We start from the raw sequence: 18,278 nt of genomic DNA, 5'->3' as shown, positions 1-18,278 counted from the left end.
GGATGAAGGGAGTGTTTGCATTGGCTCACTTGGCAGTTAAAAATACATAGGAGAAAGAATTGCCATGAACTTGCCCAAAGGGCTATAATAAATAACATCCTGCATAACTAGTACATAAAGTGTGCTCTATGGTTTTGAATGAAATTACTGTGTTTGTTTGTACACTTGTTGGTTGGGGTTGGTTTTTTTTTCAGAATCCTAACAGTTGCAATACTAATAGGCTTATGTTTCTGTAATTGTGGTAAACATATTTTTTAAATTGCTGTTTGATCAACTGTAGATATTACCGGTTCAGAGGTTAAATGCTGTTGTTGAAGTCATTCAGGGAAATCCAACACAAGTGTAAATATGGCAGAAAAAGCTAAACAATATGGCAAAGGAATATTTGCTGACTTAAGAGTGCAGGATCAACACCAATATTTTTCCAGTGATGCTAAACCTCTTGTAACTGCTAAATTGGATTTGTAGTTGAATGAAGTATCAGCTGCTGTTGGACAAGCCCATAAAGGCTGGACGGCTGGCCTTTTGTAGGCAGGGCTTAAAGGACGATTGATATGTTTTAGCACTTTTGGGATTATTGTGATTAGGAGGAAGCCATTCTGAATGATAGAGAAAAGGGTGTAAAAAACACAGTCCACAGCTGGTAAGCAGCATGTGTTTGCTATAAGGAGAGGTCATGACTAGTTGATCCGACTGGTTCTGGCATTGATTGACAGTCAAGAAAACTTGATATTATGAAACAAACTCTTCTCCCGCCCACACCCTGATCCCTCACCCCCCTTCCCGCCCCCAGTTTGTTGGGTTTTGTGGTTTTTTTTTTCTTACATGTGCTTCTGTTCTATGAAGCCAAAGTATTTTTAAAATCTGGAATGCTCACCATTTGCAAGCTAAATGTTCAGAGACACAGCTGCAAATTTGGAGTTGTTAAAATATCATCTAGAAATTAGTATTCAGCCCATATCTGCGAGAACAGTAATTAGGAGTTACAGAATTAGCTTTGGTGTTTCTGTGTTTGACTTTTTCATATGTGTTAGTCTTAACTAAAACCTTCTTTACCATATAACTAAAACCTTCTTTGCCATATAGTAGAAAATTTATGCTAATTATGTGGAAATTTCAGGTTTGCTGGACTTGTTAACTGTTATGTCTCTGGTGTATCTTAAGATACTTAGTGAAGACTAATATGTGTAAAAAAATATTTTGACATCCAGAAAACAGTTTTATCATTTTATTTCTGTTAAACACCTGCACCAGAAAATGTGTAGGCTATTTCCTCTTATCTCTGCTGCCCACTTGGAAACATAGTGCTTCTTTTTTTTCTTCTTCTTCTTCTTTTTTTTTTTTTTTTTTTTGTTTTTTGTGAGCAGCCATCTGAAAGCTCGCAAATGCACATTTAAATAGTTGGATCTCTGACTCTTTTTAGTGGGGCTGTACCTCTTTCAAAATTTGAGTTTAGCATACCACACAGGAAAGAACACAAGCTTGCCAACTCCCGCTGAGCGTTTTTTCAAGCCTGTGAAAAGAATGAATTATTCAGCAGTAAGCATGCTTACAGCTGGCCATTTGGGAGCTTTGATGTGCGAATCAGGCGGTTGCATGAATGCCCTTATTGTCATGTTATGTGTACACAGTGTGTGAATTATTGAAAATAGTGAGGCCTGAGCCTCATCTGGTAGAGATTACAGTGCAGGCATGCTGGGTGAAGGTCTGTAATTGAAAATCCCCAGATGCTGTTTATTTGGCCTCTGTCACGTGGCCTTCTGCAGAAAGCTTGTCTGAACAAAATGCTGCCCGCCTGGGAAGCGCGGCCCAGCCCCCTCCAGAGCACTCGCAAAACCCAGTGTGCGGACGACTTAAACACCTGCCCATAATATTTTTAAAAGCTTAAATTAGATTTGCCTATAACGTTTAAATAGAGGATGCCTTACTTAGGGGTTTAAACTGCTTAGCCAGTTGTTGACTTGCAGAGCTCTTTTATCTACAAGAGGCTTTTTGTTAGCCAATTTAGGTTTAAAGCATCTTCGGAAAGTGGCACCATCAAATTTTAGGCAAGCTCTCCCAAAGCTGGGCATCCTGCTGGCAAAACGGAGCAGAAAAGTGCAGGGCCTGAGTGCTGTGGCAGAGGGGATCTTCCTCCACAGGGTGTGAGCCTGGCTGCCCAAGGGGCCCATGGCCACCTTCTGATGGAGGAAATTGTTCAAACCAGCCTGTCCCCACTGGTGATGTCTGTGCATGGATCCCCACAGCATCAGGTGGGATCTAGATCTGGCCCATACTCAGCAGTGAGACAAAGGGCTCAGTGCAGCCACACAGCACAGGGCCAGTCCCAGGAGCTTGGTCACCTGAGGTGCAGAGGGCTACTCAGCAGGCCCCTCACACAGCAAGATTCCCATTAGATCTCCAACTTTGGCCGCTGGGCATGTGTTTGCGATCACCAGGCAGTTGTAGTAGAGGCAACGAGAAATGTGGTGAAAATATAGCCAGGAGCATGATTTGGGAGGTGAAACATCTTTTTCAAGCCAGTCTTGTAGTATGTGGGGAAATTACCAGTACACCACAATCTGAAAAGAACAGGCTTTTCTACTTGATCATTACTTGAATTATTTTACTGTGTGTGAAAACATATTAAAATTAGCTGTTCGTCTTTAAATTGCTAACCAGCTTGATTTCCCCCACTTAACTATTTTTGTTACATTCGGATGGTGCCTGTTACTGGGAGCTGAGAGGGTAAAGGTTTAATTTGTGTCATTAATGTTCTAAATAAAGACACCCGCGTGCTGTGGGGCTGGTGGCTCTGCAGGGACATGATGCACGGGTTGGTGCCCCATCGCTAGCAGGAACTGGTTTTGAGCAGTGATGCCTGGGGCCCAGACCGAGGGAAAGGGACTGAGCATGGCAAGAGGTGTGTCCACAGCTCATGTAGGCCATGGTAGAGCTGCCTGAGGTGGTGCTGGTTTTGGCCTTCGAAGGGATTACCCGTGGTGCCCGCCTCCCCCACGGTGTGATTTTCACCTTTGGGGGCCTTGCCCATGTTGAGTGAATGGGGCCAAACACACCCTCAGCACCATGAGTGGCATCCAGAAGATTCCTGGAGACCTTACGGGGGCTAATACTTGACTGGTTTAGGCTGGTTTTGGAAGTAGTATTAGTGGGGGAGGTTTCCCCACACAAGGGCCCTCTGTTAGAGCAACAACTGCCTCCGCCGGGGAGAGGCGGGTGGGAGCCTCCCCACTCTGCAGCTGCTTCTACTCATTCTGAACAAGGAGAGCACAAATGTCAGTCTTCCTTGTTGCCTGTGAGGTGTTCAGGATCACAGCATGCTCCCTTGTTTAGGGTGATTCTCCTCAGGTATGGGACAGTAACTTGGGAGGGCATAGGGAGCCTGTGTGCTGCACGTTGGCCTGGCCTGAGTGCCTGGCCTAGTCCCCTGGAGGAACCAGAGTGAGGCTGTGGCACCCCACAAAGTCTCACAGGTTTTCTACCATCTGCACTAGGTGAACCCTCTTTTTACTTTCTGCCAGTATTAAAAAAATGTTCTGTTGTGTAAAATGCCTTCTTCTCAGCATCAGTCCAGGGAGAATTATAGTTTGTACTTGCACTGACAGTACAGAACGGCATGACAGATAAAGCCTTAATTTAAATGGGGGAACAAAAACCCTACAAGAAGAAATCTATACAAAATATTTCTTGTGGTTCTCCCGAGATCTTTTTAAGATTCTTGTAAAAGATTCCTGTGCTGTGATGTTTTATCTGACCAGGCACCTCCCTATCCCTCTCTTTGATACCTGAACCAAAACATTCAAAGTAAGAAACTGTCACAGTGGATGACAAGAAGTAGGAGCTGAACATTTACAGTTCATAAACCTGACCTCTTCTCTTCTGCCAGGCAATTTCCCAGATATATATATGACAGGGAGAAAGAGGGAGGGCATGTATGAAAGGTGTTTCCACAGTTGAGTTTTTCTTGAGAGAAAAACAGATCTATTTATTAATGAGTATTTTTCACCCTAGGGTTTCTGATAGCCAGTTAAAGAAGTTCCTTGAGCCTACTTTTACTTTAAACTCTTCTCATTGTCAAGGACAGGATTTTTAGGATTATTAACCCTTCCTTTCTTTAAATCCTTCCTGCTCATCAGTTGATCAGGAGATAAGATCTTTTCTGTCACTATCTGTCAGAGTTGATGAAGAAGAGCGCTGGTGTTTGGTAGATAACATCAGTGCAGTAAACTTTTAGTTGGGGATGTCTATCTTGTTTATGTCAGGTGTTGTTTATCACAGAATCACAGAATTGTCACAGTTGGAAAAGACCTCTTAGATCACCACATCCAACTGTCAATATCCCCCCTCCCTCCACAATAACAAATATATATCAATATCTGTATCACCCACTAGAGCACTCATCTACACAGTTTTTAAATACTTCCAGGGATTCCACCACCTCCCTGGGCAGTCCATTCCAATGCCAAACTGCTCTCTCAATAAAGGAATTCTTCATCATATCTAATCTGAACTTCCCCTGGTGCAACTTCAGGCCATTGCCTCTAGTGTTCATGGCTTTTTGTTAGTCAAAAAAGAAGTTATGTTCTAGATCATTGTGGCTGGCAGAAGGTGTTTAGTGAGCTCAGAAAGCTACAGTATTTCCTGCTGTGGCTATACCTGGTGCATGTTTCTTTGTCATGTTGAAAACATGGCTGTAAGGAAAGCATAAAGCTGTTGCCTCTGTTACTTTGCATGCTTTCTTGTCGAGTTCCTCCTCCCTTTAAGTTATTCCACCCTGTGACTCTTCTCAAGCTAGACTCCAGATAGACTTCACCTTAAGGGGAAGCAATCACTTTGCAAAACCACCATCTTGTCAGTCACACCCCTGCTGGACTCGGTAGTGGCTGGAGAAACTCCTGTTTGACTCAAGCCAAAGCATTTCATGGATGGACTGGGGCTCAACTGGAGACAACACTTGACTGGTATTTTTAATAATACAGTCTAGACCTTCAGTGCTTGGTGTTTTTTATAAAGAGCTGCTTTTACTGTCAAGTGGCTGCCTGGGAATTTCAGCTTTTCTTTAAAAATAGTTTTTTAGATCTCTTGACTGGGAGGAAAATTATGAAACCGTGACAAGGTTTAACTCTTCCATCTTCAGCTATGGCTGAAGGCTGCATAGGACTGCCTTAATGGGCAAAGGGTGACTGAAGTGACCTGTGCTGAGGCCATGTATCTAAATCCTTTTCGGTACAGAGGGATGGAAAGATGTCAGCACATTCTTTACATCACCTTATAGAATCACAGACCTTCCAGAGTCCCCAGCTGCTAATAAGGGTAACTTAACAAAGCTTGTTCTACCAAAAAAAAAATATTCTGGGTGCTCAATGTATGCATATGCTTAAAGATATGTAGAGAAGGTACTTTCTAAAGGGTGGACAAACCCCAATTTATATCAAAATGTCTATTTAGAAATAGGAAAATGTTCATACCTCCCATCATACTGCAATAGCAGAAGGCTGCTCCTGCAGACTACCACCCGTTCAGGTACCCAGTTGGCTGGTGGTGAACTGCATCTTCCTTTTGTTCTTTTAATTTTTGTGCATCTCTTTTCTGCCTGCTGGCCTAGTATTTGTTAAAGGGACACTACAGACACATGAAAAGTACCAAGCAAGAAGGTTTGGGAAAACTCTTGTCCAAAGCACGTTTATTATCAAGTGCTGCTGTTGTACATTGTTCCTCTCCCTTCTTGTTGCTGTGGCCTCAGGCTTTTCCCCTGTCAATAATTTTTCCCAAATTGTATGACATGTTTCTGTTGTATAACTTTTCCATCTAAGACTAATGAAGAGTTCCATTTTTGTCCATACCCAAACTCTGCAAGTAAATGTACATGAGGACTCAGGGGGACAGCCACTGCTATGAAAACTAATTGCATATGTTTGAGGTTAACTGTTTGGATTATGAGAAAGAATATGAAAATAAAGAGATCCATATATGGAGCATTCCCTAGTTTCACCCCATGAACTTGAAAATTCTTCACTGCGAATGGAAAGTACCTTGTGTACACGACAGGCTGCAGAGCTGTCCAGCCAAAAGACAAGGTCTTTGCATGAAATTAGGTAACTAGCTCCTCTGCTGTTTGCATGCAGAAATCCCTCATTTGTGTGCAGAAATGTTGCTTGTTTGTGTAACTGTTTGCTCATGCAAAATTTACCTCTTGAAGTTTGTCCTGAAGAGACCTGTTGAAGACTTACAAACCTCATGTTGCCATTACATCTTGTGGTAAGCTTGGCATGCAATCGAGATCAAAACAAAAAGTGAATCAGAGAAAACACAGCTCTGCTCTGAAGGATGTTGATATTTCATATTCTAGAATACATTTAACAAACAAACCATGGAAGAGACAGGAACCTTGATGCATCTGATACCGAGTGTGTAAAATAAAGCTCAGAGGGGGAGGCAGAAGAAAAAAGTAAAGTCTAGTTTGACTAACTGTGTGCAATCTTCCAGTCTACAAAACACTTCAGACATAGGCAGCCTACTTCAAAACTTCCCCATCTCTGACTCACAACATCAAACTGAATGATCTGGACTCCCTGGCTAAAACAATGGCTCTGCACTCTCAAACTATGTACTCTGCCACTTCAAAATAACTTGGTGGGTGACAAGCTATTTTCTTAACCTCATTTTCATCTTACAGTAAAACCGTTTTCTCATTTTCTTCACATGGGCTACTTATCACCTCTCCTGAATGCAAATAAAATTCCCAAATGTAGGACTTGTTGAAAAAGTATATTTAAGTTATTACAACTCATGGAGAAGTAACATAATACGCTGTGAAAATAAACAGGCACCACATAAAACAGTGTTATCTTCCGTGTCAGCAATATTTAGGAAGAAAATTTTATGGAAAGAAAATGTTAGTTTGTTTTAGGTAGCATAATGTGTGACTGAAGAAGAGTCATTTTAGAAACCTGGAAATACTATGCATTTCCAAGAGAAACAGAGCTCTGAATAACAAACCAGTACGTTGATTAGCCCCACTGCAGCAGGAACTTTGGCACCACAGGGTGACCACTCTTGTGCATAGAGTTAAAGGTTTGATTGATAACCTGCTGAACTGGGACAGTGATTTCCATCAGTGGAGGGGACAGAGTGTTTCCTGTCAGGAAGGATAGATTTTCCTGTCCTACTCACAGAATTAAAACTTGGAGAAAAGCTGATGCATAACTGTAACGTCGGGGTGATTGACGCTTTGGCTCAGGTGACACGGTGACCTTCCCAAGAGAGAGCTGCCCCTCCCAGCTGGGGTCCGAGGGGAGGTAGGGGGACAAACATCACCCAGCACAATTGGAAGCAAAACCAGAGGAGCCCAGACCTTTTGTTAGCCCCCAGTATGGGGAGTTCTCCTTTGGGAGACCATCCTGGGCATCACCGCTGACCAAGGAGATGCCTCTGCCTGCAAACAGCAGTGAGGACTTCAGTGGGAGAATGCTGAACACATAGCCCTCTATATAACTTGTGTGGCACATACAATGACTGTTAAGGGGAGGGAAGAGAAATACTCATGAACAATGAGTAATACTTAAAATTAGTTTATTAAAGAATAGTGAAATAGGTGTAAGAAAACATAAACCTTGTATGCATGGTGGTCATATGTTTAAATGTATTTTTATGGTGTTTATGGATGTGATGCTGCTTGTCCCTTATCATGAAATTTTCTTTGTTTCAGGTAGGAATGAACTGATAGCCAGATACATCAAACTTAGAACAGGGAAGACACGGACCAGGAAGCAGGTAAAATAAGCCAGTGGGGAAGTATGCATGTCAGTGAATGACAAAAATGGCATTTTTGGCTGCAGTGGCTGTCTGTGCTTCAGCTCTGTTGAGATGATGAATTGAATTCACTGTTCAGACTAAATACATGCTGTTTAGAAAATATTTTTTAAAACTTTTTTTTTCTTTTTATACTGTTCATCATTTCAGTGGTGGTCTGAGGATGCATTTCATATTGAGCTATATATACACATTGGGAAAAAAATTTGAAAGTTGAAGCAGAAGCATAAAGCATTGTGCCTTATTTCTCTGTAAGAACAATTACAGAACATTATTATTATTTTGAAGAGGTGAATAATAGAACTTCTAAAAGTCCAGTCAATTTGCCTATATAATAAAGGTTATGATCCTTGGATACGAGAGGTAAATAAATGAAAACTGTCCAGCAGGACTGATTATAATCATGCTCTCGGGTCCTCAGTAGTACTTACTACAGGATGAAAAATAATAAATTTTCCCTAAGAGTCTTCAGACTCCTGGTCTGTGACCGTGGTAATATTTCATTCATCAAAGAGTCAGAATAAACCTCTAGCCAGCCTTAAGTCTTTTCCAGATTATTATCACATTACCATTAACTTACCTCATATGACTAAATCTTTTAATTTATATTATCTACAATGATCAGCAGCTTCACAGAAGGCACATGCTCAATGTAGTTTATGCAGTGGTTACTAAACCCTTGCGCTGTTTCAGAATGCTTTGCAGACTGCAGAGTCCCCTTGCTTTCTCTAACGTCAAGTGCAAGAATCCCCTTCTCCCCATCCACGTGCATGATGAAGGGGAAGGCAGAAGCTCGTACACTTGCATGCTATGCATGTTTTGTAGGGCAGGAAAAGGTGACCATGAGTCGGCACACACAAAGATGGCCTGCTGCCAGAACTTGGATTTAAAGCACTTTGAAATGTGTGATATTTTGCCCTGGGTGGTGTCTAGGAAAAAAACCCGAAACATACAAGGGATGAAAAAACGCATGAGGATGGAGAGAAACTGTAGTGCATGGAGAAGGGATAAACAAAAGATTGGCAAAAGAATCTGCAACAAAAAGCAAAGTCACAAGTAACAGTGACTGTTAAGGAGAGGGAAGCACTGCTGTTATGCCCGTGTAAGCTCCAAGATTTGGGATTACACTGGGATTTTAAAATGGCTTCAGGAGTCAAAATGCAGACCTTGGGGCTAGATCCTTGGCCAGCATGTACTGGTAAAGCTGTGGTTAAACCAAGAGGGCTGTGATGGCTTGCATATGTTGATGCTCTGCTTCATTACACCCCTCTGTAGCAATTCATAAATCATTTTAGATTGATTGTTTTATAAAAGTTTGACTGTCATTACTTCTGAGTTTCAATTGATCAGTTAAACATTATGACTGTGCTTCTTCTGTGACCCTTAAGACCACTAATACCCCACTGAAAGCAAAAAAAATGAATGTGTGAAAATTCAGTTGATGTGTTTGACTACAGAATTGCTTAGTAAGCAATAATATAATTGAATTACTGCACACTGGTTCCTGAGCTGTTTCCTGAAGAAGTCTCTGAAGGTAGCCTTCAGCAACTGTGCTCATTTATGCATTACTGTTTGCTCCCCTACTAAAAATAAAAGGTTTTCGGTTCTTTTGCCATGGAATAATCTTCCAGGGGGAGGAAATCAAGCTTTGTTTCTCCTTTTATTTTGCTTTGTTATTTCCCAGAGGGGTTTTAAATAATTTATAAAAAGAGGTACAACACCTGATATGGAACGTGGTGGGTCAAACAAGAATAAGAGATTTCTCTTTGGAGGTTTTTACCATGGCTACAGGTTTCAAACCCTCACATAGAGGGCTGTAGGATGCTGAGCACTGATGAGTGATGCCAGGCAGCATCATTAGATCCTCATCATCAATAGCATGGATTTCAGTACATGTCTGAGTAAACAGGACTATGAATCTGGACCCAGACCCTTCACTGCACAAGGTCACTGCACTTCTACCCAGTAAGTGGTCTGGTGCAGAACTGGGTTTACAAAAATTTCTTACCAAAATGTACTGATGGGCCAAACCTGGGTATCAATCAAGGTGATGTCAAGTTACTGGTCTCCATTTACATGACTGTTTTGTGGGCAGACTTGATGCTGACATTGCCAAGGGAGCCAGCACAGGCTCAGCAACCTATGTTGTGCCAGCATTTTATTGTTTGTGCCAGAATGTAAAGCCTTGCAGTGGGGTCAAAACACAAACTAAGGCTCCTCATTGGAGATGCAGAACACAATAAATAATGGATAAAACTTCTTGGTGCCAAGTTATGCCTCAAGCCTAGTGGCAAATGGTCAGAGTGGGCATCTGCATCCCTGGCAGATGGGGCAGAAATCCTTTAGCACCCTGTGCAAGAGTGCAGGGCCTGACTGTGGATGGGATCAGTACCAAAGCATGTGGGCTGCATCCAATTGTGAACCCTGTCTTCTATCTTGTAGCTGAATGCACAGTCTGGTGGGTTACACTCTTTTTTCTTTTTTTCTTTTTTTCTTTTTTTCCCTTAATCAAATCACTGCAGTGATGACCTGTATTGTTAAGCCTTGGTGCTAAGAGCTTGGTATCTGGCTGGGAATGTGGTATCTTTAACAGCAGAGCTTACTGAAGGTGCAAATAACTTCCTCCCCTCAGAAAAGTTGGTGGGTTTTTTTTTAAAGAACAAATAGACATTTTAAATTTGATTTGCTTTTTGTTTTTCTTTTGTTTGTTGTTTTTTTTTCCCTATAAACCTGAACAATGTAGGTGTCTAGTCACATACAGGTCTTAGCAAGAAAGAAAGTTCGAGAAATTCAAGCCGCCATTAAGGTACGTTTGGCTTGCCCAGTTGTAGGGGGCTTTTCATCTCCATGGTTACAGGCTTTTCCTTTGTTTCCTCCCTTCCCCTACCCTGCAGGTGTCTAGTCACATTCAGGTTCTTGCCAGAAGGAAATCTCGTGATTTTCATTCCAAGCTGAAGGTATGCGCTTTTCTGCTTTTGGGCTTGTGGTTGCTATGCCTGTCCCTTCCTCCTCCCCGCGGTGATGGGCGAGCGCCTGGTGCTGCCGTGCCTGTAACCTCGTTTTCCTGCATGTGATAGCTGTCTGTGTCTCTTTGTGTTTAATCTCCAGTTTCTGCACTAGCATCCACATTAAAAACGTTGTTTTAACACTGTCCAAATGCAGAGTGAACTACTCTTTGTAACAGCTCAGCACCTAAACCTGATTTTTAACCTGTTAGTCTATTTTACTGTTTTTTTTAACAGTTGAGTGCTAGGATTGTGTTTAAATACACAGGGATTTTATGGAGTTGTATAGATACTTTTTTGCTTTTTCCAGAGGGGTAATTGGGGTAATTGTTTTCCATTCCCAAATGCTTTTTGTCTGTGCTTTTGAAATGTTATCAAAAATGCTTAAAAAAAATTTGTTTATTCCAAGTGCCAGAGAGCACGGTTTATCATAGTTGCTCAAACCATAAGGTGGTTCTAGAGTACAATCTAGTATCACCTCAAGTTACGTATTACTTACAAGATTCCCTGAAATTTTATTTTTTTAAGTAAAATATTGCCATCTAATCTTTTAGAGAGCCTCAGTCCAAGGCCTGTTGAGGAAATACTAAGTATGTCTGCTTAATCTGACATGATGAAGTATACATGCCCCTGTTTTCCCTGCTTTCCATAAAACATAGTCCAAGACTAAAAAGAAATGCTTGGAAATGCTTAATAGGTATTTCTTGGATTGCTTGCTTTTTCAAGTTTTCCAGTGGAGATCTTGGGACCTTTTTTGTTTTTTGCATTACTTTAAAGTGGAAGAGGGGGGTTTGCTGTTGATTTTTTTCTGTTTAATAAAAAGCAAAGGAACTTGTAAATATTTTGCTTCCCTCCTTTTTTCTTTTTGTCAATTTTTTTCCCCCCCCAGATGAGAACAAATCACTATTTTGTTCTAGTTGAAAAGCAAAATATTTCAGGAAGTAATTTCACAATACTAAGCGGTGAGCACTGCGGATGCTTACCACAATCCTGGAACTGCAGCGCATAAATAACAGCCTGGCTTTGTAACAGGCTTCCTTGACAGAAGCACTGGGTTTTTCGTCCGCAGTGGGCAGCATGCTGGCAAGCTTGTATGGCTGTTGGTGGCTGGCTTTTTAGCTGCACTGGCTGAGCAGTTGGGTTTCGTAAAGAACAACTAAGACAACTTAAACATACTGCTTTTTAACCGAGGGTGCAATAATACAGAGATATGTAGCATTTTAAGCTTAAATTGTCGATCCTTGATGCCTAAAATTAAGTGTACAAATAGGTGGCCTTACTTTCAGAGATGCTCAGCATTAGCAGCTCTCAGGGAGTTTTACAGAACTGGTGAAAGCACAGGGCTACAAAGCCCACTTAGATACCAAAATAGAGGCCTAGGAGCCTAACAAAAATACGGATTTACCGTTCTAAAATATATCCCTTTCTGAATACCCAAAATAGCTCAAAATATAGACACTTATAAAGCAAAAAGTATTTTTAAGTACTGCACCTGCTGTCTGATTTTTACTGAAGCTTTCCAAAGAAGAAAGGAGCTACCTAGACTTCAGTAATATTTGAGTCCTCCTGCCTGTATGCCATTTGCAGTAAATAGAGATCCAGAGGGATTTTTCCTTTAAAAGCGTTGCCTGAAGAAGAAAACATCTGTAAAGACAAAAAATATTTTGTAAGGGCTTCAGAACTTGCTGCCCCTTCCCACCTGTCAGTGAATTACAGCTTTCCCAGCAGGAAGTAGAAGAGACACCACTTTGGTGCAAGGAAGTGATTGCTTCAGGAAGAGTCTCCCACCTCCATGGTTCCAGCATTCTGCAGGGGCAATTGCATTGACTCTCTTTAGCTACCAAGTGGACAGATTGCTTATTGGTGACAGAGGTTTGCTGGCACTGGCCTTGCTGCTCTCCAGGCATCACTGAAGACAAAAGCTGCTCCAGTCCTTCCCCAGAAGGTCTTGCTGCCCAGTGAATCCAGAGCTGTTCCTCCTGCCTTTACTCATCCTGCCCCCAGGATTTAACTCCCCCAGGCAGAGCCCTGGTGATTCCTCCATGGACCTGAGTCCAAAGGGTGCTCAGAAAGGGCAGAGGACTCAGACTCTCTTCATCTCCCTCCTCTTTTTCTCCCCGTTCTTGGTCTCAGCAAATGAGGTGCCATTTTGCTCCTTTCACAAGGTCCCTCTGGTACAGCCACGGGCTCTCACAGGACTTTTTCCCCCTACATGGAAGAGATGAAACTTTGATGCAAGAAAGTGCCTTAAGGAAGCTGCCTTATGTGAAAGCGTCCTTGGTTTTTCTGCCAGTGAAAACCATCTGTATAGTCCAGTGTCCTTTAATATCAGTGATGTCCTCAAGCAGTATTCAAAGGATAACCAGGTCGATACATTTTGACATCTTAGAGTGCCTGTTTCAACAGGGATCATTTTGGCATCAGCCCAGACTGCCCCATCCACCTCCTCAGGAAGATGATGAGCTCTCATTCTCCTGGAGCAGACATTGCCCATGTTTCCTGGTGAAGGGGTGACCAAGAAGAAGACAGACAAGGCAAGCACTGGTTCCAACCCAGACCAATGTTGCCATCTTAAAAATGAGCTGGCGCTTGCAATTACTCTATAAAACCTGTGACTGGTGACATCCAGGAGAGTAGATACTAATTAAAAAATACACGTGCACCTGATGTCAAGTTTTCTACCTACAGCATGAGAAGAAAGCACTCTGTGGTCTAACACAGAAATCTTTAATGCCTGTCCATAGCTATGAGTTCAGTCACCTCTGACCCAAGGCCATCTCCACCTCCCATGTTTCTTTCTCTTTGCCACCAGGCATCCCCTCTGAGCACATCCCACATGTGCATGATGCAGGGTATTGCAGACAACCTGATCATATCCTGTGTGCCAGCGTTGCTTTAGCTCAGATAATCATGGGCAGGCTCTTGAGGATGTCAACAGCATGGCACAGAGGCTCTTGTCCTTCATCCATTGACACCAGTATTATTCTTAATGCCAATTCTTATAAATCTTTTGGGGTGCCCTGTTGACCTCAGTTCCTACTTGTTCTCTAATTACTGTCTGAGTTTATTTTATATGAAGAGACCTTTCTGTTTCACCTTGGTCTGAATACTGTTCATAGAGAGGAAAGGACTTGGGCAAGTCTTCTTGTGTTTATCTTCTGCACAGATCCAAATGGATAGAAGGATTTCAGAGCTATCTGCACACATGATGTTGGATAAAGTATTGCTGAAGCTTATCTAATAGATGGAAATCTCACCCAAATGCCATGCACTCTACTTAGTCTCTGTCCTTTGATGATAAGTGCCTACAGTCACTCTGGATGGATAGATCCTTAGCCTGCAAAAAAGAAAAGTTTCACCCATAAATGCTATTACTTCATTTCAAGACCACCAGGAAAGAATGTCACATCATCCCTTCCAGAAATACTGTACATCAGGAAAATACTCCTGTTTTAGATATTTTAATTTTCTGAGATTATGAAAATCTTTCTTAAATTAAACAGATTTCATCTCATGAAAATGAAATGACAGGCTGAGATAAAGCTGTCCTGGGAGACAGATCTGAAAAGTGTCGTCTTTTCATGGCATTTCCTCTCATACAGAGACTGGAGGAGGCAAACAGAATTTTTCTGCTTTAAAGTTTTATTTTTGTGTCAAATAGAACAGTCCATAGTGTTTAGCTGCAGCATTTCCCACCTTTGCACTGACAGCGAGCCAAAGTCACCTCTGTCCACTCAGGAGAAAGGTGGCTTGGAAGGTGTGCATAAACAGAGAGTAAAAGTCTTCAGAGAATATACATACAGCATTATGTATATCTGTTTCAGACTTCCATTTCAGATAGTTTTTCATACTGCAAGATTAATTAGACAGAGACAGAAAGAAACAGTAAAATGCCAAAAGTTCACACGTGTTACATGTTTTAAAATCCATTATTCTACAATCTGTACTGAGGGATAAAAAGACAATATTGTTATCAATTATAAAATGCTAAAGATAGCTCTATACTTTTTAAATGAACAATGATAAAAGCCTTGAAAAATTCCCTTTGATGTGAATAGAGTCTTCAACATTTTGAAATACAATAAGATGGATTAATTGCTACTCATTAGGCAGCAAGTTGGGACAGCTTTGAATGCGCATTCTCTTCTTGGCATTAGCTATTGCCTGGCTGAAATAGCCAGCTTTTGTATTTACTCCTGTCTTCTCTAATAATAAGCAAATTGGAGATCAGGTCTAGAAACACTGAAGTGCTCTCTATCTTTTGTCCAGAACAATTGTATATTTTCATGATTTGTTTATCTTTTTTGAGTTACAGCTAATTATTGCAAAGGTTATTTGAATCAATAGAGCATCCGAGCAGAAATAACATCTGCAAAATTGCTTATTCGAAATCTATTTTATATTAGTGTAACTGTAATATCCATTTGTGAGCAAATTGTTGTTTCTTATGTAATATTTTTTTTCTTACAAGTTTTGTATTTTAAATTTTTGTACAGGTTTTAGGGTTTCTTGAATTAATACTGTTTTCTGTTGTGCTTACTATTCCTCATGATGTCTTAGATTTTTTTCCCAGTCATAGATAACTTGCTATTCAAAGCCTCATTTATCATTCTAGAATAACAGGTTTTATTTTTTGATGTAGAACTCATTTGAACTGATTGATTGAATTATTCTTCTGTTTATGTTGGATTAAAAGAAAGTCAAGCACAAATCCTTTTGTGCTTGTCATGTAGAACTCGTTTCACATGGGGCTTTTATAGATATTAAGATTTATAATTGGATGATACTGGGGAATTATTATTATCTAATTTAAGTATGTATTTTGCACTCCAAAACTAAAGGGTGAAAATTAAACCTCAAGGGCCTGATTCATTAAAAGTTATATAGCCTCCTTGCACAAGGTTCCAAGCACTTACAGCTTCCAAAATTAAAGTGCTTGCAACTGCAGCCAGAAGCAGTCAGCTAAAACATGAGGCAGATCCTGGTCTACATTACAGTGATGACATTTTAGGGGTTTAGTGGAACTAGACCAGATTTCCGCTGGTTGTACTCTAAATCCACCTCAGTATCATTCATTACATCATTATGTACCACAGGACAGAAGACTTGTATAAAGGGAGAGGAAGGCAGTAGTCTAAAAATGCAGTCTGTTACTTACTATAGTGTCATTCCTGGGCAGCAGCAATCCCATCAGAGCTCACATATTAAGTACAGTCAAGCCAGGTCAGGGCCACATGGGGCCCATCCAAGGAATACCTTAAGCTCCAGCAGGATTTAATGACTTCATGGCAGATACTGTACCCCCAAGTCTCTGCCGAACCTCAGCAGGGGACCAGCACACTGGGCCAAATTTTTATTTTATGTGCATCAGTGTAAACTTCATTGACCCAAAAGGATTTATTCCATCTTTACATAACAGAACAAGTGAGAGTAAAATAAAACCCGTTCTGCCTTGGACAAGGTAGAAAATCAAAGTCTTAACTATTTGCAGTCATTAAAAATCCCACAACGTTCCTCTGTAGAGTAGGGGTGTTAACCCATTTGTCCTGGCCAAATTCCAACCTGGGTAATTACTGTAATCTGCCTGTTTAAATTACCCCTGCCGTTTTAATTGGATATATTACTTCTCTTGCTGCCTAAACTGTGATGTAATAGCATTGTGTGTTATTAATCAGTTACCAAGTTTCATCCCAGAAGTGGCCATGTTGCAGTGATAGGTAGAAGGACTCTGTCCCTCCTGGTTATAAGTGCTCTCCATTACAGTGTGCAAAAATCAACATACACTTGTTTTTAAGCAGCAGACAAGATATTATTCCAATTTAAATAAGCTGGTTTAAAATGTGGTTTTCCCATTTGTTTATGAAGATGATGAAGTCTGCTTGATTTTACAAGCATAGGCTACCAACTTGAAGCTCTCCAAAAGGTTTCAGGAGTTAAGGGCACTTTTTTGCCACAGGAAGTCAGAACCTCCTATATATTTGATTTTTAATTTGATTTCTTCTATGTTTGTAAAGTTACATCTTCCAACTATACAAGTATTCCTAAGTCTACAAAAGCTGAAACTTCCCTTTGATGTTTGTTGGTCTGAGTCAGATGATGACCAGTGGAGCTGGCAGATTTGTCACCATTGGGAAACTTTGTAGGAGTCATTGAAATTCCTCAAGAGCAGGCCTGTTGCATGGGCTGTATTTCTGCACTGTTATCCTTTATATTTGTGCTTTCATACTGTCCTCCTGAAAACATAGTAAGTCAAAGAGGATGAAATTAATGGCCACAAAATGTAGAACATTCTGGGGTGAAAAAGCAGCAAGTGGAAAGAAAGGAGGCATATCCCTTATGTCATGAAACAAAAGATGTTTGCTCCCTCAAAAAAACCTTATTGCTGTTCTTCAAGATCATCAGAGTTGCTGTTGATGGTGAGTTAAGACTCCACAGAACAAAATGTTCCTCCTTCTGTGACAGAAGGTCATAAAGGAAGTGTAAATTTTCAGAAATTTGTCTGTAGGTCATCTGTTATGGTGGGATTTACCTTCCCTACCTGTTGCTGTTGGGGAGTTGAGTGTCCAGGCTCCTATTCTAGTCCTTGGACAGTGATAACATTACAGAAATTCATGCACTCCAATTGGTCTGATGGCTGGTAAGGAAAACAAACATTGTAGCTTCTTCCTGTGCAGGAGGTTAGCCATCTGCTTTAGACTGGAGACTTTAGATGGATAAAGCAAGGTGAAATGAGCTATCTCATAGATATGTAAATTGCCCTGGGCTTACCAACTCCCAGATACAGTCTTGGACAGAGACTTTTTGCAAGGGCATGTACTGATAGTCCTATCAGTGGGTAATGGTTTTAAACTGCAAAAGTGTAGCTTTAGATTAGACATTAGGAAAAACTTCTTTTCTATGAGGGTGGTGAGACACTGGAACAAGGTCCCCAGGGAGATTGTGGATGCCTCATCCCTGGAAGTGTTCCAGGCCAGGCTGCATGGGGCTTGGAGCAACCTGGTCTAGTGATGAGTTTGGTGGAGCTGGCATCTCCATATTGCTTCAGGACATCACAGTTTCATGATGGAGATTCCTTCTTATTGTGCAGGAGAGTAGTGGTTTGCTGTCTGGAGAGATGCATGAATCTTGGGATACTGACACCTCTTAACCTACAAAAGCATTTTTTAGCCCAGTGATCTACAGACTTCCAAAGGCAGCCAGTGAAACATGCTGTGTGCAGACCCTCTGTGTGCACCGTCCTGTCCTGGGGCAGGAAGAGGCCAGTGGCAAAAGAGCTGGAGCTGACTTCAGCTTCTGCCCAGGGAATTGGTCATGGTTATACAGGAAAGCTGCAAGTTAGAGAAATGTCCCCGTTTCGTTCACTCACTGGTGGATAGCGTGTCCCCCTCCAGAAGCTGCTCTGTAGATGCAGGAGGAGGTTCTGAGTCTTGGGCAGGTGGGGAAGCAGCGTCCAGCGCCGCT

At 41.4% G+C, this 18,278-nt stretch overlaps 1 protein-coding gene across 12 annotated transcripts in view; it reads left to right on the top strand.

Moving 5' to 3' along the window:
• Window positions 1-18,278, top strand: part of TEAD1 (TEA domain transcription factor 1) — a 152,076-nt gene that overhangs the window by 97,798 nt on the left and 36,000 nt on the right. For 7 of the 12 annotated variants that reach the window (XM_030450957.1, XM_030450963.1, XM_030450965.1 and 4 more), the window contains 2 exons: window positions 7,709-7,773; window positions 10,707-10,769. In XM_030450957.1, the coding sequence (XP_030306817.1) occupies window positions 7,709-7,773; window positions 10,707-10,769 (128 nt within the window). Of the gene's footprint in view, window positions 1-7,708; window positions 7,774-10,555; window positions 10,619-10,706; window positions 10,770-18,278 lie in introns of all 12 variants that reach the window. The other 5 variants (XM_008504751.2, XM_008504748.2, XM_030450961.1 and 2 more) reach the window with 3 other exon arrangements.

The sequence above is a fragment of the Calypte anna genome, chromosome 5, assembly GCF_003957555.1.
Source record: "Calypte anna isolate BGI_N300 chromosome 5, bCalAnn1_v1.p, whole genome shotgun sequence".
NCBI classification, from domain to species: domain Eukaryota; kingdom Metazoa; phylum Chordata; class Aves; order Apodiformes; family Trochilidae; genus Calypte; species Calypte anna.
The sequence above is the reverse complement of the archived record's forward strand: the minus strand, read 5'-3'. Positions and strand labels throughout refer to the sequence as shown.